Below are 24,405 nucleotides of genomic sequence, written 5' to 3'. Positions count from 1 at the left end.
GAGCCCAAGATTCCAACCTCCCTGAATAAAGGTCTGATGCCCCTTAAAATTTCATCACAACCCCCCACTACTTCAGCCTCAGTCCAACAACCTTCCAAGGCAGTGTTTCCACTAAGACCAGCAATTCCAGAATCTTGTCTGGATCTATTGGTTGTTCTTTTCTTTTTTCCGTGTCAGGAGTGACTTGAGAAAATACAAGTTGCTTCTGGTGTGAGATAATTGGCTGTCTGCAAGAACGTTGCCCAGGGGATACCCGGATGTTTTTATGTTTTACCATGATTTTCTCATGTCCCTGCATGGGAAGCCAGAGATGACAGAGGGAGCTCATCCGCGCTTTCTCCGGATTTGAACCTGCAATCTGCCGGTCTTCAGTCCTGCTGGCACAAGGATTTAACCCATTGCGCTACTGGGGGCTCACTGTATTGGTGATGCTCCCTTTGTCACAGATGAGCTTTGCAACTTTGTGCATACAGAAAGGAAACATGTAGATGGAAAACACTTGGAGGAGGGAATGGCGGGTTCTCTGTAGGCCACACCAAATCCTTGTGAGGGCAGCAACTGGCCCTCAGGACGCATGTTATGCATGCCTGCTCTAGGCTGAGGTTTTGTACTTTGCTGCCCCCAGCCTTGTCACAGTCCTCTGTCCTGTATAATAATTCCTTCTTTTTTGGGAGCAGCATGGACTAAACTGCCTGTCTCATACACCCGGGTGCAGTGAAATAACTGGCTCAATTAAATCAGATTAAGTGGAAATGCCTATAAAAGGTTCTAAGATTTTATTAGGTATTAGAATTGAAACATAAAGATGAAATACATAACATTTATAATAATTCCATTTAAGAGTGTTGTAATTATGATACCGATTATATCTTCAAATAACACAAATACATTGTTGCAATCAACAAAAAGATATGTTTTAGCACCAGAAAAATGTAATATTTGCAGTTAAGTACATTAATCCCAAAGAAATTTAGCAATGGTTTTATATTTATTCAGACATTGTAGTTTAGCATTTAAAATGAGGTTGCACTTTGATGGCATGCCTTTCTTAAAATTTGATCTTTGTAAAGTTTGTATCTCTATTATGATGAAACCTGCAGAATCGCCCCAAAAAATAGAGATCTATGAGCATTTCGACTGTTTTCTTCAGTGAATAAACGCAAGATCAGTTTGAATAAAGAAAGGAATATTCTTATTTAATTTGCGAAGATTAACAAGAGCTTACTGTAGCCATTGTCTTCATATGCTCCACTTTAAAAGTTATTGCTAGAATAGTTTCAGTGTATAAACTGTGTAATTTGGATTAGTTGTAATCATAAATGCAAATTATGAGTTAGCCACTAACCTAAAAGATATTTAAAATTAAAACTTTAACAAAGGTTTCACATATATCATTTTCTATAATTGGACGGATGTGAATTGAGTGCAGCAAATCTATTATGAGAATCTTCAAACTGCCAGTAAAAGATAAAGATCTTCTCAGCATTATGTAAATTCTCTTTAGTAAATAAGTAAAATATCAGTTAGAAAACAAATTAGTTGATAAATCTGTAGGACTTAATAAAATTTAACTGCAGGTACACACTTAATATAGTCCACTTAAAAGTTACTGCTAGCATAGCTTCATCTTATATGGTAATCATCTGGATTTTTTTGAAAATTGCAAATACAAATGTAAATGTTACTGCTTGCTATTAAAAGATCTTTCTAGAAAATGCAGAAACGTTTATTAAGGCATTGCATGTATCATTTTTCAGATGTCAGTTTCATGAAATTCTGCTTTAATCAGCAGGTAATCATGCCATTTACAGATTGGCTCTTTCCTTTCCAGTTTGATCTGAAGTTTGGGTATAAGTGTGTACATAACCCTAGGGAGAAAATGATAACATCAATTAAGAATAGAAGTAGACAGAGTTGCTTTTTTAAAAAATAAAATAAATAAAACAGGAGGGATTTTGACTGTATTTTCTTTCAGTAGGCTATTTTCTTTTTTAAAAAAATATGGCAATACTTCACATACTTAATTCAAACACATGTTTAGGAACATGTAAGTTAAGTGTGAAACTTATATTCAACATAAATACAGTACTCTTTAAAACATTTGTACGGTTTTGCGTTTTCCAATGAAAATGTATTTTCCCTTATTTAACTACGTCTTATCCCTTAAAGTCAATGCGTAACAATAAAATTAACAGTCCATTCAGAGTGGAATCTTATCCAACCCTGAAGAGTTTTAGATCCTAAAGGATGGAAAAGAAGCACAAAATAAATAAAGAACCCACTCTAAGGTTTGGTATTTAGATGTACCATCAGCCCTAGCATCAACTTGTCTGCATGGGTTTTAGGAATGTGCAATGTATTGCAGTCATTACTTTTCCTGTTTCTCCTCCAAGAAGAAAAATCATAGCTTGGGGAAAGAAGGAGCAACAGGTCACAGGAACAGCTGTGTGGGGCAGTCCTATATAGGGTCCTGTTCCACAACATACAGCCCCAAATGACAAACAGATCACAAAGGCTTAATGATGTACCTAAAATGATTCAAATGAGTTAACCTTCAATGCAGCACTAGTGGACATTCGGAAAAACATACCTCTGTACTTGCAGAGTTACTCCTCAGAATCCTTAAAGTTTTTTCCCCAATTAAACTAGGACTGCTAGATTTTATGGAGGGCATCTCCATGTATAGTTATCTCTTCCCATTTTCCACTCCCATTCTACAGCAGTTCACATCTTAATGGCTTTAGTCAACGTTCCCTTGTCTTCTCCTTCTACACAGCAGTCTGAGATGAAATAGCTCTCATACCTTTTTGGGACCTTTTGCATTGTGCTTATCCAAGTGGGCTTGAATGCGTGCACCATAGTCAGGATGAACATCAGTGAAGTTCTTCACCTGGACCACCAAAGGAGATTGAAGCAGACAGTTATTTCTTCTTCATTTCCGGCTGCTGTGTCAACTCTAGAACTTATGTAGATTTGAAACTTCAACATGTCCAGCTTACATTAGGTTCAGCTACTGATTGGATATGAATTAATATTACTGGTATGGTATTCCAAATTACTACATAGAGAGTCCCTGAGTTACAAACACCTGGCTTACATGCAACTCCCAGTTATGAGCATGCCATGAAATCTTAGTGCTGAGCCCAAGCATGTCTGTATCTCTCCACCACCCTTTCCATATTTCTTCCTGTCAACATCTCTTCAAACCCCCTTTCCTCTTTCTTCCTATCGATATGCAGATGTCTTCTTCAATCTCTGTATCTCTCCACCCCTCCTTCTCCTTTCCTTCATGGCTGACTCCCCTTTTAATTGTTATGGCTATGCAATCATAGGCATCAGCATTGATGAGGCAGCAGCATTCTTTGGTAGAGAAGGGTAAAGACTTTGTAAAACTACAGCCTCCACGATTCCACAGCATTGAACCAGGTCTATTAAAGTGGTGCCAAACTGCATTTATTCCACAACCTATGTACATCCCAAGGAAGCTGAGGTGGACTAAACAGGAGAGGTTGCTTGAGGGAAGGATTACCTTTGGTGTTCTAACAGTTTGGTTTTTAAACAGGGAATTCTAAGCATGTGGCCACTAGAGTGTACAATTTTGGGCCAAATTATAAAGAGTGCACTTTTTGCCGCTGTGGTGCTCCCCTATCCAGGCCTGTTCCAACTTACATAAAAATTAATCTTCAAAACGAATCTACAGAACCTATCTTGTATCTAACCCAAGGACTGTCTACATACTATTCAGATTTCCATATTTCTGTGTTACCATGCAATATTGTAAGTTTATTTAGCATGTCTCCTCTCCCCCTGTTAATTTTGATCAAAGGCAACCTATGGTGTGGAATGGGACCAAATTAGTCCAAAAATAGACACAGGTCTCACTTTCAAAAGTCACTGTATTATAGGCTGTGTAGTGTTCTCTTCCTCTCTGAACTACCCAGTAGTCAGGGAATAACCTTAAATTTCTTTACAGCTACATTAGGCCATAAACTGACAACTTATTTTTCATCTGATAATTTGATAATAATCACACACTTACTCAAGTGCAAATCCCAATGAAAGCAGATATTATAGCTTTTGTGGACAGTAGAATAACTGCGAGTTATCGTACTGCAACTGATGCTTTCACTATTATTTGGTCCTTGTGTTTAAAAGATGTTTTGGAAACAGCTTGAACCTATATGTTTTTAATACCTTTTATCTTTTTACTTATGCATTCGTCCTTTCTGTTTTATATTTCTATACATCCTGCAAACAGTGTGCCCCCTCTGCTCCTAAAATGTTCACAGTAGAAGGCCTTACAAAATCAGGAGTCAATGAATATTACAGTTTATGACTTACAGCTTTCTTTTGAATGAAAAGCTGAGCATCCTTAAGATGGCCAGCAATGTTTTCACAGAGTCTTGCTCTTTCTTCCTCTGTCAACACTTTGGTATAGAAGTCTCGCACCTTTAAATAAAAGTTGAAGACAATTTTTCTATTAGTGATATAACTTGCACTCCTTAGCACTTAATAATTTTTTCTAAAATAAGATTTAAAACTGTAGACCTCATGTTGCATCACTAAAGACATTAATCACTGCCATTATTACAAGGAAGACAAATAATGGGTATCAGGCATATTCTTGAAGATTTCTCTCAATTTGTCATTTGAGATATGCTTTTTCTTTATAACTTTGGTCCACATACCAAACTAAATATATAGGGAGTCTCAAAAGCGATTGACTTGATTTGAAATTGCTCTATCTCTGTATCCACAAATCACCCGTTAATGAAACATTGAGGGTGAGTTTCAAATAATTGCAGCTAGATGCATCTCCCAGAGCACAAACAGTCCCTTGCCACATCTGCAAGGTGGTGGCACTACAACAGAAGACATTTTGTGTTCAACTATCATCTCAATATTGTCCGTATAGCAAGTGGAGGGTCTACGGAGCATTTATAAAACAGTTTGTAAAACTTAGCAACTAACTTATTAATCTGTTGGTAACTTTTTGTTTAATTGTAACATGTTGCCATCATGAAATATACTGCTTTGAAATTCATCATTTTAAAATACCCTGTACTTTAAAGTTTATGCCTACAGATCATCGCACTCTTTAACAAGGCCCCAATCTGGCACAAGAAGAAAATTTCAACCCACATTTTTTCTCTAAGACACTATTTGAATTTAAAACACAACTGAAGCCCATCTTTTCTGGCAGGCCTACTCAATCAACTTTCAATCATGAGTTTTGATTTACATTCTATTGCTACTACATGTCAATTCTGCATCTGTGTTTGGTGCAATTTATTTTATATTTTTGTGTTTTTTTATCTATGTATTTTAATGTTTATATTTTTACGTTCATGTTTTTCACTTTCCTGTACCCTATCTTGAACCATCAGGAGAAGCAGGTATTATTATTATTATTATTATTATTATTATTATTCCACAAACGTCTTCATATGTGTTCTTGAAGGAGGAAAAATGCATGGAAAGGGAACTACATTTGTCCCAAGTACTAAAGGGAAAGCTTACTAAGTGGGTTGTTTAAATACTAGTCTGTGTACCACTTTCTGAAAAGATACATACAGTACATAATTTAGGTGGAACACAGGTGTTTTCAGAACAATTACAAAGAATCTGCTCACTCTCAATCCCCATGACCTTCTGCAAGGATGGCAAGTCATTATTTCTATATTTCACAGTTAACACAGTATGAAAAATGTACATTGAAAATTTTAACTAATAATAATAATTAAAAAAACACCTTTATTTATATTCCGCGCTATCTCCCCTGCAGGACTAAGGGTGGATTCCAACAAACAAAAAGGCAAACATTCAATGCTTCAATGACAATAAGTGCAAATATAACAACCCAGAAAACCCCCACATAAAAGACATCTTAAACACAACAACTTAAATAAAACATAATAAAAATTATAACTAACATAAAACATTAATTTTATGTATAATGGAGATATTTTTTTGTTTGTGTTCACTAACACATTACTACTGCATTTTGGTCCTTAAAATGTAAATAATAAGCATAGAAACTATATATATATATATATATTTAGAGAGAGAGAGAGAGAGAATATACTATGTTGAAAAAAGGTGTTATGTTTTTCAGGATCAATGTTCTTTCACAGAATAATAGAGTGTATGTAAGCTCTAGAGTAAGGGGTTCTCAAATTTTTAAAGCTGTGGAGTCCTTTTTGAAGGAAAAGTTTTTCGTGGAGCCCCAATAAACTTTTGGACACAGGGGCTGCATTGCATTTTAAAAATTGCCAGATGGGCCGGGGCAGTGGGGGATGGAAGGAGAATATTTGTGTGAACTAACTGAAAAAACATGCCCATATCTTGTTTGTAGTGCAAAAGAAAGAAAGAACAATATAATATTTAAAATTAAGAATAATAATCTTAACAGCATTTCATTGAAAGAACCCAGGGGCCATCCAGCCCAACCTCCTTCAGCCTTGCAGGAAAAGCACAGTCAAAGTGGTGGTGGGAGGCTGTGTAGACCGCAGCAGCAGGCTTCCGAAGGCTGCAGGCTTCCTAGGCAGGAGGGAATGGGGGGAGAGGGCTGTGGAGCCCCTGAATGTGCTTCATGGAGCCCTAAGGGCTCATCGGAGCACAATTTGAGAACCACTGTTCTAGACAAAAAAACTACTGAAGCATTTGGAAGATTTACTTCATTTAAAAAAACACAATCCAGTTTATACAGGGATCTCATTCCCAAAGCAATATATATGACCACTTCTATTCTGCTTACCTGAGACACATTATCCTCATTTGCACTATTGAAGCGCTGTACATCACCTGAAATATTTGCACGGGTCTCCTTCAAATTGGGTTGCTCTTCAGGGCCAGTAAAACTGTTTGGATAATAGTTTGGAGCCCCACCTACAGAAAGTTGTTTATTTTACTATTACGTATTGTGAACGAAGCAGAAAATCAAAATAATAAAAAATATTATTTATACCCCTTTATACCCGAAAACAGCTAACCATAAAAACCATAACAATGTGTGAAATAAAACATTAAAATAAGATTAAACATTGGAAGTATTAAAAATCAAACATTAAAATCATCAAAACAATTTGAAACACATACATTCACTACACAGCATTATCCTAAAACTTTCTTCTCTAAAGTCTCCCTGAAAAGAAAGGTTTTAGCCTGTTGATGGAAAGATGGCAGAGAGAGGACTGTTCTCGCCACCCTGTGCAGGGAGTTCCAGAATCAAGAGGCAGCTACCAAGAAGGCCTTCTCTCACATGCACCAACCAAGCCTGTGATGGAGGTGGGGGCAAGATAAGGGCGTCTCCTGAAGATCTCAGGGCCTGGTCAGTTTATACAAAGAGCCTGAACTTGAGCTGTAACAGTTTTAAAAGTCATAACCATCACTTTGAATAGTGCCTGGAAAAAAATTAGCAGCCAGTGGAGCTGCTGTAAGAGGGGGATTGTCCATTCCCTGTAACCAGCCCCACTTAGAAATCTGGCCACAGCTCTTTGGACCAGTTGACGTTTCCAAACACTATTCAAAGGCAGCCTCACATATAGTATGTTATAGTAATCTAAATGGGATGTAACTAAGGCATGTACCACGGTGGCTAGCTCCAGCATCTCAAGGGACAGGCACAGTTGGTGCATAAGTTCTCAACATGCAAAAGCACTCCTGTCCATCGCAGAAACCTGGGACTGCAAGTTCAACATCAACTCCAAGAGTACCCCCATTCTGTAGACCTCTGTCTTCAGGGGGAGTGAATGGGAAAGATTTTTGAATGGAAATATATTAATATTAGCAGAATCAAGGTCTTGAGCAGTCCTCATTTTAATAATTGAAAGCCACTAAATATTACAAGTCTTTAACCAAGGGAATTTAACTCTCCTTCTGAAGAGCTCTTTTGCATTATTAAAAAGTCTTCCAAAAGTGATACCACAATTACCTTGGTTGTCAGATATGCACATGAACCCATCTCTCTGGTAGTTGGCCACTCGAACTCGGCATGGGCAATTTACAGGAATCTGCAAATAGTTGGGTCCCAGGCGGTGTCTATGGGTGTCTGGATAGGAAAAAAGACGCCCCTAGAATAGTACATTAGAGAAAAATGTGAGTGTGGGTGATTTCTTTTTCAGTTGGTTTCAGACAGTCATTCTCTGATTTTTGCATTGCAGTTTTAACCATGGTAGTATCAGTACTTGACTCTGCTAATGCTCCTAACAGCTGTAGGTAGAAAGGTATAGTTAAAAGAAGGTTATAAACATATTATTTATTTATTTATTTATTTATTTATTTATTTATTTAATAAATAAATTTATTTAATAAATAAATAAATAAATAAATAAATAATAAATAAACATAAAAGAAGATCAAATCAAAGTTGCTAGAACAAACCAAATGTGCTGTTTCGTATATTATGTGCTGTACTTGAGATTGCTAAAAGCTTTAGGTTATATATTAATTTTAGGGGTGTGTGAAACCACACAAAATTAATTCTGTTTTTGGGTCCCATCCCTCCACCACTCAAAACGCAAACAGAACTCAGGGTTCCGAATTACCAATCAAACCACACCCCCTCCTACCCTCCTAATCTTTCATAATCTTCTCGAAAACAGAATGGGGGCACCCAAAATTCAAAATGAAAACAGAATGAAAACAGAACAGACTCGCACACCCTTGCTTTGATCAAGCACATCCTTTCACAGATAAGCTTGCCAACAGATAATTCAGCCAAGCACAATCACCTGCAGCCACGAGAATTCCATGGTTTCTTAAATTGTCTTTAACACAAACTATTTGATGTTTTAATGACATGAAAACCTTGCATTTCTAGAGTCTGAAATGGCAGTACATCAATTTTGTTATACCTCCCTAGAAAATACAAGCACCATGCATAAAATATTACAGATGAAATATTTTGGAAGTATACTTCGTATGTCATGAAATCACAATGAGATAGTTAGGTCTAAAACAGGTGACTTTAGACATTCCACCCACACCTTTGAACTGTATACCAGAGTTCCCATAGCCCTTGGTACTGCATACACTAGTGACCATTTTTGCTATTACATTTATACTCCCAAGGACAAGGAAACAAATGCCTTTTCTCCTTCTCAATAACTCTCTGGGGTAGCTTTGACTAGAAGAGGATGGCTGGGCAAAAGTACCTGACAAGTGTTATAGCACCCTGGAGGATTTCAACCTGGTTTTCCACTTCCCAAGTCAATCAAAACATCACATCACTTTGATATCAATACACATTAGTAAGTGCCCTCTCCAAATTCCTGTTTTATAATTTAGCAACTTAATAGTGGAAACAGCAATTAAAGGAAATCTCTGTTATCTTTTTATAGGGCAATGCTGATCAAAGCTACTTACAATGGTAACTGTTTCTTTCCTGCTGTTTTAGAAAAAAAGAATTCCCTGGTTTATTAGCATGATAAATATAAATCCAGTTTATATAAATGGATCATACTTGCACTGGCTAATCTGATATGCTGAATTAGCCTCTCTGGGAATGCTCTTCTTTCAGAGAACTAGCCATGAATTGTAAAATGAAGCTGGGATGTCCAACAAATATTTCCCAGAAGCCCATTGACAACAGGGCATTGATGATTACCTCTTTAGCCTGGATCTGGTTCATTAAAAAGAGAAATCATACCTCAGATGATTCTAATCCTACGACAGGCTTGGCTAATTATTAATCTAACAATAATGATCACCTTTCTTTTTAAACAGTTTAATATATTCTATGTTTAGTGTTAAATGAGAATGATGGTAGATAGGTGAGGAGGGGGAGAACATAGAAAATTAGAATTAGAAAATTGAGCCTTGTTGACTTTTTCACCCTGATGTACAGTGATATTGTTTCCCACTGCAGTTAAGTTTAGAAGAGCTTAATATGAGCATATTATATCAAAGAATGTATACCTGTAACATTTTATCAGGGCTAGGTTCAATTCCTGGGGGCATGTTGCTTGGGTCAAAAGCAAGTTGTTCAACCTCAGCGAAATAGTTGATTGGATTCTTGTTTAAGACAATCCTTCCCACAGGGATGAGAGGATAATCCTTGTGAGGCCAAACCTAGAAAATGAGATAAGCATTTTATTACGGTCTTATAGATTTCTAGAACAAAACTATGCCAACATTTCTTCTCTATATGCAGTACATGACAGAAACATATAACAAACACACTTACCTTAGTTAAATCAAAAGGATTGAAAGGAAATCTCTCAGCTTGTTCAAAAGTCATGACCTGAATATAGAAAGTCCATGATGGATAATTGCCATGAGCGATAGCATTATAAAGATCACGCAGGCTATAGTCAGGATCTTCAGAAGCCATCCTTGCTGCCTCTTCAACCGGGAGATTTTTGATTCCCTGGTCAGTCTGAAATATGAAAATAAATCTGTTTGAACTTACATTAATAATCACATTCTAACAATTCAAATATGTTTAATGCTTGTCCTGGCTCACAGGGCAGCAGTATATGCATAATAGAGCTGTGCAAAATTTTCATAAGTTGTTGTAAGTTCCATCAAATTCATTACATTTGTCTTTATGATGCGATATCTGATACGCAGGCATTGTCCGTGCCAAAAAATTAAGAACCAAAACTTCAGCCTAGTATTTTTTCATAAATTACGTAAAGGTCATAAACTCTCTGTGGCACAGTTTTAATTCACAGAACAACCAAGCACTACTGTGTGGCAAAACCAAATTTGTTGCCATGCCTCTCAGCTAATCAGGGCTGGGGGGGGGGGGGGTTGCAGAGGAGTGGCCATTGCTCTTTTTCCCCAGCACCTCACTGCACCCTCCATTCACACTCAGGAAGGGAAAGAGAGAGGGGCTCTGTGCCAGATTAGTTTTCTAGGCAGGCAGGCAGGCAAGCATAAGGCACAGGGCTGCACTGAAGTAGAGAGTGAAGGAGACTCCATTCACTGCTAAGTTTATAGCGATTAGCTTACTGTAGCTGAGGATGGCTCTTTCACTGGGGAAAGAGGAGGAGAGGAAAGCTTTACACGCTGTATAGACACTGAGACAGGCACTGGCAGGTAGGGGCTTGCTTATTCTTTTGAGGGGGGGCACCTTTTGCCTTACAACTTATATTGCTGCTTCATTTTAGGGAATCTCTGAGGGTTACTGCCAGGGCTACATTACTCTTTGTGTGCTGTGTGTGCATACATCCACCCAGCCACAGCTTACCTTGGCAGCATTTTCTAGTGTTAGTATGATCTCTGTGTGCATAATAAAGCAAAAAAGCAAACAACCTGTTGTTAATGCTGATGCAAGTTGCTTTAGCAGCATTTTCTAGTGCTAGTATGATTTCTGTGTGCATAATCCAGCAAAAAAGAACACAACCACTTGTTTGACTCTGGCCCCAATTGCCTTAGCTGCTTTTTCTAGCGCTAGCATGATCTATGTGTGCATAACACAGCAAAAAAGAACACAGCCTGTTATTTAACTCTGGCATAAGTTGCCTTAGCTGCTTTTAATAGAGCCAGTGCGGTATGCCCCACCAGAGGAGGAAGTGGAGGGGAAGAGGGAAAGGGCAGGAGCCGAGTCCTGTCCAGAGCCTAATTTAGTTTGACAAACGTTCTGAAACTTAATGGGTTTGCTTGCAGTGCTAAATGTGTCGGGTCCTCCAAGTGTGCCCACAACCCCACCCCACCCCACCATTTCACTGCTCATCTGTTCAAAAAGACTAATTGTAGCACCATGGCAGAAAGAGGAGTCAGTACTCCTTTTAGGGGTTTCCCTTTTGCCAGTATACTTAATTTTCTCTAAGATCTAAGGTACAGTACTCACCTGTAGGTAAGTCGACTTACATTTTTTGAGTTAATCTTTTGACTAACATTTTTGCTCCTATACACTAGTATGTGTGTCTCCTTCTTATTCCCCAAAAATGTCTAAAAAGAAGACCTATTGTGACAAAACCAAAAATGTCTTGGCCATTCCAATCATTAAAGTTTTGGGGCTAATGTTTATCAGTATAAATTATTAATGTATATATTTCTAAGTAATTTATAAGTAGCATCCAAAAAACGTACAAAAACAATAGTAGCAGCAAATCATATTCCAAGAAGTTTGATGAACAAGACTATCAATGGAGTTGCCTATACCAGCAAAATAATCAACTGCAGTTCAGACTATTCTTCTATGGAGCTAGCCCAGATTCTCCTCCCACATAGTGCCAAACCGACTTGTAAAACACAGCACTAATATTGTGTTGATGGCCACACATTTACTCTACCAATATTCAGATCGAAATCACCTTTTTTTGCTCCTCCTCCTCCTGAGGCTGCCAAATCCAATTATGAATGAGACCAGTGGTGAGGAGGTACATTGGGCACTTTTGTTCTCACCTCAGAACAAGTGAATTCACAAACATGGTTGTGCCAGGCAAGTGACTGATAGATATGGCAAAGCCAATACTTTGGCAGCCCCAAGGAGAAAGACACAGTTTAGTTTTCTTTTTCAACAGTGAGGGCCCTAATTACACTTGCCTGATCCAATTTGAAAAAGCAATGTTTTTTTTTCCTGGAAACCATGGAGGAAAAAGTGACTTCTTAAAAAATAATATTTATGAAAGACTGAATGAAATTATTTTCGCTGTTACAATGGCCCTGGAATAGAGGTGGGTATGGATTTTTTATTATCATTTCTTTGAGGTAGAAAACTCTCATTTATTATTATAACATTATGATGTGATTGTTATTATTATTATTATTATTAAGAAAAAAGATAATCACATAATCTGTGTTACAAGAACTAAAATACACAACACTGAAAAATAAAAACAATAATAACATGTTTACAATTTAAAGCTATATCACAGAAATACAACACTACACTGCTCAATTCAATTAAGAAAGTATTTTAAACCTCATCCTACTTTATAGATAACACATTTGTCAAAGTAAAATGCTAAACCAAAAAGCTGCAGTGCTCACTTTTGCATGAAATTTGCAGTACACTGCTTTTCCGCCAGCATTCACTAGCTTGAAAGTATGTGATCCATAGCCATTCATGTGACGATGTCCATCTGGAATACCACGGTCACTGAACAGAAAGGATACCTATAAAGCAACAGCAACAACAAGAACTTTTTAAAAAACATTTCATGAAGATCACCTTTCATAAAATTCAAATAACTAAACGTAGGAGCTTAGGTATGACAGACAAGTGCATTTAAAGCTTTCTTATGCAGTTATTATTTTTCCCATTTTGCTCATTGGCTAGAACGGTTTCTTTCTTTTTAGGATATTCTTTAGAGATTGGAAACAGATGAGTCATGGACTCTAGTAGATTTTTATTTTCTTCTCAGTACTACCAACATATATATCTAAATATATTTCATTCTGATCACAATAGCCTCCTAAACTTTACTTTGTCCCAATAGTGCAATATCCCATTTTCACCTTTTTTCATCTATTCCATAAGAGGGGACAAGATAGTTGTGTACTTTATAAGTAACGCTCCTTCCTTTCAACACAGAAGGTTAAATAAGACAGAAATATTACTTTTTGTGGATTATCAGAGAATTCAAATGTGTGGATGGGAGCAACTATAGTATCTGATATAGGCAACTTAGACGATGAAACTCTCCCTCCAGGGGACTCTTTCCAAGCTACCCAATAAAACATTTAAACCAAATTTAGAAAGCATTGCAATTTATATTTAAGGGTGTCTTTTAAATCTGGAGAATGATTTTTAAAATAAGTATTAGTTTTCCTCTGTTATGTCATGCTACTGCTTTTACCAGTTTTAGGAGGAAAATTTGTTTTTTATTTCATAAAAAGTAACTTAGAAGCATGCTTGACAAAAAACAGAAGGATCTATCATTACAAAAATACCACTATACAGGGTTAGTCAAAATGCATAGGCCAATAAGCCATTCAATTGAATGGCTTATTGGCCTATGCATTTTGACTAACCCTGTATATACTTGTGAATAAGTCAACCCTATGTATAATTAGAGGCAGTTATTGGGGCAAAAATTATGGATTTTGATATGACCTGCAGATAAGTCAAGGGGTACTCTGTGAATGGAGGAAGAACCTGGCGCTGCCATGTTCTTGCTCAGGCATTCAGGAAGATCTAGTATATTGATAGATATTACTTCTGTTGTTTCTCCAATAAAAAGCAGGAGGGAAGGAAGGTATATACTCTCCTTTTTCTCTGAGCTATTTGTGGTTTGTAGGGAAAATGAGGGGGGGGGGAGCAAATAGACATTTAAGAAAAACATAGATCTTACCTGGTGCAGAGACTCAGGGCGGAGACTCCAAAAGTCCCACACCATATCTGGATCTTTCAGATGAGTCTGTGGATTCCTTTTTTGGCTATGGATAAACGATGGGAACTGATAAAAACAAAATGCAAAGATATAATTCATTACTGTGTACTTAAGAGTTATATCCATTAGATCTGAATTAAATTCCATTATATTTGTATTAAAATCAGTCTGAAATTATGTATCAGTAAATCAAAATCCATAAAACTGATTTTCATCTACCAAAAAGTGAGATAATAGAATCACATTGCTTATGCTATCCTTAATCATGTGTATAATATGGAGATACTATTCAATTCAGCATTATTGTTGGATTACTAAATAATTTTTTCTTATCCTTCAGTACTAGTCAGTAGTCATTATCTCTCTATATTGTCTCAGCCTCAGTTCCTGGAGCTCAGCAAAAAGGAGCCCAGCTAACAGGCGTTTTATGTGCATGGTGGAAGAGACAGCATGAGATGAGCATGGATAACCCCCCACCCCCACCCCAGCCCCAAAGTCCTTTGGGAGATTCTGTTGGGTCAAGTGTGAGATGAGTAGAAGCTTGCTTGTGTGCTTGATAGTGCGCTACTGTTATTTTGTGTATATGCCCTCAGCACATTGTCTATGGGGGAGTGAGTCATCTGCTTAGAGGAAGTAAGTCAGAGACTTGGTTAGAGGAGGAGCCAGCAGCCACCACTCTCTATATAGCTGCGAGACTGGTCTCTGGAGCTATGAAAATAGAAGATCAGCTAACAGGTCAGTACAATAGATATTTTGCATTAGTTTTCATTGGGGATGTTTTGAAGCATTCATTCTCAGATAATGTGTAGGTGACCTTGGAGGAATCACTACATAAAATGGTCCCTGCCAATCCCCAGAAGAGATGTATGGCAGTAATAGGGGTTCCCTGTTGAGGGAAACAAAAGCAGTGGTTTGCAAGCTTCTTAAGAAGCAAAATCCATGACACAGAGAAGATGGCAAGACACATCAAGCCCACTGAGAGTTACCCTTTCATTTGAGTCCATGAAAGACTCAATGAGACAAGAAATTAAGAAGCTCTGGGTAAGAAGCTAAAGAACTTTGATGCACAGGTTGTCATTTGTCTCTCCTGCTAACTGAAGGATATGACCCAGAAAGTGAGAGAAGAAGAGTGGAAGTGAACAACTGGATCTGCAGATAGTCCAATTAAGTGCCACTGAATGTACTGAGTTGTATATGGACATTGCAAAATCAAATCTATCTCCATGTTCAAATCAAACAAACACAAAACCTTGATGTTGGAAGATTGTGCCCTCAGCACAGGACTGGCTGCTTGGAACAATATTTTAAACATCGTTTTAGAAAATCAGCCTTATGGGAAGAAAGTTAGACATTTGGAAAGAAGGAAAACAAATGTTCTATGCTTCATACATTTCCTCACAACTCATGCTTCAGAGAAACGAATGCCATAATCTAACATACCAGCATTGCATCTCTAATAAAGAAGATGGGAGTGTTGTTTCCTACAAGGTCCCAGTTGCCCTCTTCTGTATAGAACTTCATTGCAAAGCCTCGAGGATCACGAACTGTGTCAGCTGAACCTGCTTCACCAGCTATAAAACAAAGGTTTACATTGACACTGAAAACTGCATACAATCCCAAAATTATCTAAAAGAAATTGTTGTCAAACTTTCATCTCAGTTTTATTGGTCCCTATATGCAAGGGATTGAACTGATACCATTCAAGTTCTAACCAAGTTTATCTCAATTACCCTAGGAACAGATTTTTAAAAATTTAGTGATTCTTTTTTTCACTTCATTGCCTTCCCACCTTGTTAACACTGCCTTAACAATCCCTAACCTCAAAGAGCATTTCTGCTGATTACTGCTATTGTAGGAAGAACTGAATAGAGGGAGAACAGGCACAATCTCTTATATTGGTTTACTGAGGACTATATTTAAATTACAACACAAGAAGGACTCTAACCCAGAAAGTGCACCAACGTAAGGAATGACTCTCACACAAATTATCTGGTACTTACAAGTTATAAACTAAAATTTCCATATACCGTATTTCTACTGAATTATTTTTCACAACATCATAATTACACAGAATAATAATAAGCAACATATATCAGGAAAAAAACAGTGAAAATATACAGTGAAAGTATAATGGACACTTATTATTTACAGTTAAGTGGTTTTATTTTTTGGTTTGATAAACTCCAAATACAGTTAGCCCTTTACATTCATGTAGGTTGGGGACACAGAGCCCCTGAATAACTGTATCTTTTCCCAAGCTGCCAAACACACTCTATAGACTCTTTGAACATAATCAATCAGAAGTATCAGTGGAAGGCAGATACAAATAAAAAACAATAAAAAACAATAAAAAAATTGAAAAAGTCTTACCAACGGTAGAAAATCGAATGGCGACGAGAGTTTTTTTACCAATGTGCTCAAACACTTTTGCTTTGCAATATTTGGTGATATCGTGAGTCACTTCAAAATACCCAAAAGCACCTGAAATTTAAAAAAATACCTTCCTGTAGAAACAAAGTCTAAAAATCAAGAACTTTTAGCATATCAAATAAAATAACTAAAATATAGAATAAAGAAATTGCAGTAACAATTGATTTAACTATTAATTTTGTTTGTGTCTGTTTGATAAGAAACTGTCTTGTTTTAATAAGAAAATGCCATTTAACATCTCATTACCTAAAACATATATATTTGAAGTTTCCTTTCAAATATATATGTTTTATTTCTATCTCATTCTGAGTTTTTATCGTTGTATCTTGCACATGTTGCCGGATCATTGTGATGGTGTTTGATTTTTTATTGTATTACTTTGCACTGTTTATTGTATTATATGCTTGATTTATTTATTTTATTTTATTGGTGATGTTTGTTTTATGCTTTTTATGTTACTGTATTGTAATACACTTTTGGGCTTGGCCCCATGTAAGCCGCACCGAGTCCCCCTTGGGGAGATGGTGGCGGGGTATAAATAAAGATTATTATTATTATTATTATTATTATTATTATTATTAATCTCAATCAATGTCTGCTTTAAAATAGCCCAAAGGCTTCCAATCCCGGAATAGGATATTTTATTTTTTCCATTTGAACGTTTTAAAAATTAAAATCAAAAGAATTAGAATTCACAATTCTTTGGCCTCTAGTTACACTACATGTTTTTCACACACATGGGTAATTCATATATAATAGTAATAATGTGTAAGGGATGGCATATGTTTTTTAAATTAAAATATAAAATCCTAAATAAAAATATCAAAGAGGTAAAAGTGCAGTGAATACCATCTCAGACAATAAATAAGAGGGGCTTATTGCTAAGAATAGCTAGAGTTTCTTTTAAGTTCAAGAAAATACTATACATAGTTTTTCAACTGTACTATTCATAGGCTAGTAAAAAAAGGCAGAATTAAAATAACAAAAAATTCTACACACTAAGGCATGATTCCTAAAAGTAGTTCAGAAATGTTATAAGAGTACAGGAAACCATAAAATACTTTATTTGATCCAACTTAAAATCTTTCCACTGACCGTGGGAGACAGAAATTCACAGAACCCTTTTTATTTTCTTGTTCCATCTGTACAGTATGTAAAACTATGTACTCCAGAATTCTGTAAATAGTTCACAATATTAGATACTGTATGTTTTACAGGAAACATAGCACACTGTCTCTAACGCTCACCTGCTCCTTTGGCATGAACAACTCTTTCAGGAATCCTCTCTCGGTCAAAATGTGCCATCTCATCAGTAAAAACCACATCCTGAACCAAGAGGGGACCTCGTGGACCCACAGTCATGACATTCAGCTTGTCTCCCACTGGGATTCCTGCTCCCGTGGTCAAAGTATCAGCTTTCTAGAGTCAAGGGGGAAATCAAAATTAAAACAATGAGAAGTACATGTAGTGGTCAAAAATGTTCAGTATCTTAGTGAAAGCAATCACATTAAACTAAGAGACACCTGAGGTAATTATGCTCCTGAATCTACAGGAAACACTGTTCCTTGCTTAAGATCAGGCATGGACAAACTTCAGTCCTCCAGGTGTTTTGGACTTCAACTCCCACAATACCTGGAGGGCTGAAGTTTGCCCATGTCTGCTTTAGATCCTAATATTTCATAGGAGGAATTCTGTTAAATGAGATTATTTTCACCCTAAGGACCCACCTTAGAAGAGTATTTTTTGCGTAAATTGAGTTGTCACTTACAAACAGAATCATTATTTAATAAATTTTCAGACATAAAGAATTGAAGAGTCACATGAAACTGTACCTCTAAACCTTCTGTATCATTGGATTTAGAAACTGTATTGAAATTAAGTACTTAACAATGTTTATGGCTTCCCTTCAAGATTTCAAACAAACTTCAATAAAACAAACTGTTCACTTTACCCACTTTAAGAACAAATTAATCACTACGGAATGAGGATAATTAAATTTCCTATATTTTAAATATTGTAGAATATACCAATATTTACGCCTATAGCTAAAGGGCAATTGTCCTAGTTCTATCCTATATTGCAGCATATATAGTCTTTTGACTATTTTCAACATTGCTAAAATGTCATCTTGTGCAAAATATAAATTACTGACAGTCCTAAGAATTTTCAACTGCAGTGCTGTTGTTGTTATTCCATCCCAACAGCTAATACTTAGGATACCTAGGATACATACATATATAAAAAGTTCAGAAGAACGATACCAAAGCAGTCAATGCAATGAGTGTAATGAACATAGGAATGGAACAATGGATGACGGATCTGGATCATGTTTTTAGTGATGAAACGCTAGTGAATGGTTATTGGTGTTAATTGTATATTATTGTATAATGTGTTATGATGTTAACTGTTTTTTATACCGTGTTATTGTAGCATTGAATTTTTGCTGTTCTTGTTGTTAACCGCTGTGAGTCGCCTAAGGGCTGAGAACAGCGGTATACAAATAAAGTAAATAATTGATTCATTTCTAAATGTAAAGTTTTTCAATATTATGCTCAGAAAATGCACATGTTTTCAAAGGGATTTAGAGACATGGCTATTTATAGCTGCATTTCTTAATTAATCTGAGATTGGTTCAGATACTTACATTATATTTTACGTGCTACTGCTTTTTTTTTTAGGGATGTTTCCTTGAAGTTTTTAATATTAATTTATATTCTGTAATCATATGTTATTATGAAATTATTATAATCATTATTTCATGTCAACCACCAGAGACCTGTGCAGCACCAAAAGGAGCCATACTAATAAATAAATAATGCAATTCTGTGACAGTGTGTGTAACCCAAATCGCACTGTAGAAAAGTACAGAATATGGCATTAGAATATGCACAAAGGCTGGAATTCAGGTCTAATAAAGATATTCCCTTTATCACTGTGGATTAAACCAGTTGTTTTATGAAATGGCAATTCTTACTTAAAGTGTAACTAATATCAAGGTCACAAAAAGCAAAATAAATAGCACAGCTACAGTGGGGTCTTCAGCGTCCTTAGCATTCATTTAACCAATAAATCAATAAAGTGCTGAACTTCATTTCAGATCTACTTCTTCACAAAGGTCTTTGGATACATTTGCAAAGTATCAATTTCTGTTGTAGGAGATTCATATCCATTTCTGAACCATTACACTGTTGTTGTCTTCATAAAGGAAATATAGTGGACTCTTGGTATCTGCAGGAATTGCCCATCCCAACCTGTGGACATCAAAATGTGTGAATGCTCAAGTCCCATTATAAAATAGTTTCCCTTACATAAAATGGCAAAATCAAGGTTCACTTTTTGACTTCTTTAATAATATTTCCAAATTGAGGATGGTGAAATCTGTGGATACAGAGAACAACCTATATATCCTTTTCTGAAGGAATTAAAAGAGAAAGAAGGACAATAATCAAAGATGACAATGGGAATAATCTATAACTATACCCTGCTTTGCATATAGAAGCAAGTATATTTTACATGACATAATCAGAAAGTAGGATCTGTGCTTTCTGTGTGGAAAACAAATACGTACAGAGCCATTATTCTAAACTGTCCTGAATGTTATTTCCAAATTCCTGAAACCAAGCGATACAATTAGTTACAGCTACACAGCAGATGTGATGCTTGGCCCTTGTTCAGTCTTCTGGTATTTCCTGTTTCAATCACAAATAACTGTGAACGGCAATAACGGATCCTTTTGTATTATTTTATCTGTAAATGAGATGAAGGACTAAAATGGCAGGTACAAGGGGTATTAGGCAATGTAATTGGGAGAGAGTCAGGTTATAACTTGCCTCTTGACCCATGGCAATAATCCTTTTTGGAAGGGGGTCACAAGTAATGTGACCTACAACAAGTTAACAAAACAAAATCAAGCAAGAAAGTTACACCAAAGACATAATGAAATTACATTTCCAAAGTAATATCATTGAGTGGGGATATAGCTGCTATATTGGTACAGTGAGTAATGTTTTCTATTGTTTCTTTGTTTTTTAAAAAACATTTTTGGAAATTTTTGACACTGTTTTTCAAACTCTATGTTATCCTCCCATAAATTGGAAGCTTTAGAAAAGATTTTATATATAATTAACTACACAATGAATTGCTTACAAATGAAAAAAATATTTTCTTAATTATTCTGCCTTGATATTCTGGGTTATATGGCTGTGTAGAAGGACCCAAAGTCACTGGGTTACTTCACACCTATTTAAAGTTAGTTCTTCATTGCAAGCACCCACAGCCTGAAAATTCAAGATATTAAGTACAGAAATAACATGGCCTACAGCTTCCCAAACATAAGTTTAATGCAGATTTTGGTAGGTCCTATTATGACTTCCAAAATGATCAAGTTATGCTTACATAGAAAGGATGTTTTCCCAGTTCAAGTATGAAGTGATCTTTGAACACTTTAAATACTTTGCCCAGTTCATCTTTTTACATGGTGCATCAAGGAATATGAATAACTGGCCAATTTGTACGCTTTTCCCAGCCTGCATAAAACTTCCAAATGTTGGTTGATCAACATGTAGTTGAATTTCTCTTACACTTACACCAAATAATTTGAACTGGCCATTTCCTCTTTGGGCACTGAGATTGTCTTTCTCCTGGTAAAGAAATAAACTTCTGAAAAAGAGCTAAACGGACACATGAGTCACCCTTTAAGGACACTGGTGACCTTCCTGTATTCAAAGTTACCCTAGGACAGTGCTGGCAAACCTATGGTACGTGTGCCAAAAAGGACATGCAGCATCCTTTCTTCTGGCATGTGCGCAGCCCTCCACTAGCAATCCTGCTGCCTGCCTGCTTACCCACCCAGTTTGAGCACTCAGTCTCTAAAATATTTGCCATCACTGCCCTAGGAGATCACAGGAGAGTCTTGTGGTGTAATTTTCTCCAGTTTACATGAACTCATCATCTGCATGTTATAATCATCACTATTGTTTCAAAAAAGCTTTATAATTTACTACTTTATGCTTGTGAAGGATGGACATTGTTTAAAAGGACTAGAATGTCATAAGATTCAGATAAGAACAATGGTCTTAGTAATATTCGGTATGGCAGAAATGGTGAAGCAGTACACAATTTATAAAATGAACTGCAAAATAAGTTGTACTCAGATACATAAAACCTAGGGAAACAATTCTTTTCACTTTAAGATGCCCCCACCCACATTTTTACCAATTTTAACAGATATTCAAGAGATACTCAAGACTGTCAAAAAAGTACTGACTGAGACAAGTGGGAAAATTCTCCAAGATTTTGGTGAGTGAAATCAGGGAGGTTTGATTGCCAAGCATCACAAGATAATGCAATCAGTCAAAACACTTTCCTCTTGCAAATAGCATGCAATAAATTCACCAATACAAAAACCAGTGTCCTGAATAACAGGAAACACTAGGGAAATGGGGAGAGGAAGTGTGGTTATGAAGCGCTACATTAGTGTATTTTTCTTTACTCGGTAAAGTCAACTTGAATTGATAATATGAGTTCTTTAAATTTACTAGAAAGCAACTTTATAAATCCTGTTATAAATCTATACACACAATCTATACACATAATATGTATGTGTGTATGCAACTGGGGTGTCCACTTACATAGACAAGCTCCTGCCTCCACAAACAGCTATAGATCGCTTTACCCAGGAGACACCGAATGCCCTCCCTCTAATGACATTGCAGGTTATAGCGAGTGCCATGAACATGTACAAGAGCACTACCAATGCCCTCCACAAACACAGTACTGCCCACCACCCACATGAAGTCTTTCATGCAGAAAAAAATCTCACAATGTTATAAAAATGCATCCAACAAATGTTGGAAGTGTGAACAACAAGTAGGCACATTTTTCCACACTTGGTGGACCTGCCCTATAGCAAAAGGTTTTTTGGAATATTATCCAAAAAGATAGCCAAATGATTTTTAAAATACAAATAAAAAAGAACCTGTTAGGATTGTGTGATTTTGAAGGAGAAATAAACAAAGAAATACTATTTATGTGCTAAACTATGGCAGCTAGATTGTATTTGCAAAGAAGTGGTGAATGAAATAAGCACCCCAAAGAGAAGAATTATGGAATTATGGAAATAACGAGTATGGACAAACTTACATATTGGTTAACATCAAACCAAGGAACACCAAAGAAATGCCAAATTGGGACCCAGTAAAAGACTACTTTAGACAATGGAAAATAGAGATCATCTATATATATAAATCTGTTAGGTTGGTTATACCGGACAGGTAAACTCTAAACCCCCCCAACGAAACTGCACCAAAATTGCCATGGCCCTAGGACAACCCACTCGGTACAAACTAATCCACTCACAATTACAAACAACACAACAACACACTCACAAAGTGGCAAAACAACTGAGCATGCGCACTGCCGCAAAGACCCCAGCGCGCGCGCACACATGGCCGAACGGCCGAACGGCACTTCCCTCCCTCCCTCGCCCAGCACGAACACGTCGCCGCCACAAACACACACACACGCATCGCAACTTCCTCCCACCCCTTCCGGCCCTGAAACACTCCTTCCCTCCTCCAACGCAGCTCTGGTAAAACACGCCCCCTCCCTTCCCCGCAACACAACCAAACGCCGGTAACAACCCCTCCCCCCGCTAACTCACCACACCTCCCTTCCCCGCAACACAAAAACACACACGCCGCTAACGCACACCTCCTCCCTTCCCCGCAACACAACCAAACGCCGGTAACAAACCCCCCTGCCTTCTACACAAACACACACGCCGCTAACTCACCACCCCTCCCTTCCCTGCAACACACAAACACACACGCCCCTAACACACACCCCCTCCCTTCCCCGCAACACAACCAAACGGCGGTAACAAGCCCCCCTGCCTTCCCTGCAACACACAAACACACACGCCGCTAACACACACACCATCCCTTCCCCGCAACACAACCAAACGCCGGTAACAAACCCCCCTGCCTTCCACACAATCACACATGCAGCTAACTCACCACCCCTGCCTTCCCTGCAACACACAAACACACACGCCGCTAACGCACACCCCCTCCCTTCTCCGCAACACAACCAAACGCCGGTAACAAACCCCCCTGCCTTCCACACAATCACACATGCTGCTAACTCACCACCCCTGCCTTCCCTGCAACACACAAACACACACGCCGCTAACGCACACCCCCTCCCTTCTCCGCAACACAACCAAACGCCGGTAACAAACCCCCCTGCCTTCCACACAAACACACACGCCGCTAACTCACCACCCCTCCCTTCTCCTTCTAACCTCCTCCTTCTTCTTCCCCAATCTCACCTCCTCCCCCTCCTTCTTCCTCCCCTCCCCTCTAGGCGAGGGAGGTTCTGTGCAGGGCCTAGCCTTGCATGAAGCCTCTCTTGCCTAGATCGCGATCCGGCCAGAGGGAGGGACGACGGAAGAACAGCAAAAGAGGCGAGTGCTGGGAAGGGAAGGGAAGGGAAGGGAAGGGAAAGGCGGGGGGGGGGGAGAGGAAGGGGAGGCTCCACAACACAACACAACATCTCACAACAGAAGGAGTGACCATCACTCAAACAATTATGATTTTGTCATTTGCGAGATGTAGTTCCTGGGATTTACAGTTCACCTACAATCAAAGAGCATTCTGGACTCCACCAATGATGGAAATGAACCAAACTT

General features: G+C 37.6%; 1 protein-coding gene across 1 annotated transcript in view; it reads right to left on the bottom strand.

Annotated features, from left to right (window-relative positions):
• Positions 1-761: 761 nt before the first annotated feature.
• The window catches only part of CAT (catalase), a 56,082-nt gene continuing 32,438 nt past the window's right edge, over positions 762-24,405 (bottom strand). Inside the window, exons 2-13 of the mRNA XM_060764956.2 lie at positions 17,963-18,134; positions 16,656-16,766; positions 15,726-15,856; positions 14,247-14,351; positions 12,943-13,068; positions 10,187-10,378; positions 9,919-10,071; positions 7,934-8,072; positions 6,758-6,888; positions 4,342-4,449; positions 2,804-2,890; positions 762-1,868 (exon numbers count right to left, since the gene is read on the bottom strand). Of these exons, the coding sequence (XP_060620939.1) occupies positions 1,806-1,868; positions 2,804-2,890; positions 4,342-4,449; positions 6,758-6,888; positions 7,934-8,072; positions 9,919-10,071; positions 10,187-10,378; positions 12,943-13,068; positions 14,247-14,351; positions 15,726-15,856; positions 16,656-16,766; positions 17,963-18,134 (1,518 nt within the window). The 3' untranslated portion in view covers positions 762-1,805. The remainder of the gene's footprint in view (positions 1,869-2,803; positions 2,891-4,341; positions 4,450-6,757; positions 6,889-7,933; positions 8,073-9,918; positions 10,072-10,186; positions 10,379-12,942; positions 13,069-14,246; positions 14,352-15,725; positions 15,857-16,655; positions 16,767-17,962; positions 18,135-24,405) is intronic.

Source organism: Anolis sagrei, chromosome 1 (assembly GCF_037176765.1).
Source record: "Anolis sagrei isolate rAnoSag1 chromosome 1, rAnoSag1.mat, whole genome shotgun sequence".
NCBI classification, from domain to species: domain Eukaryota; kingdom Metazoa; phylum Chordata; class Lepidosauria; order Squamata; family Dactyloidae; genus Anolis; species Anolis sagrei.
This window is presented reverse-complemented; position numbering and strand designations above follow the sequence as displayed.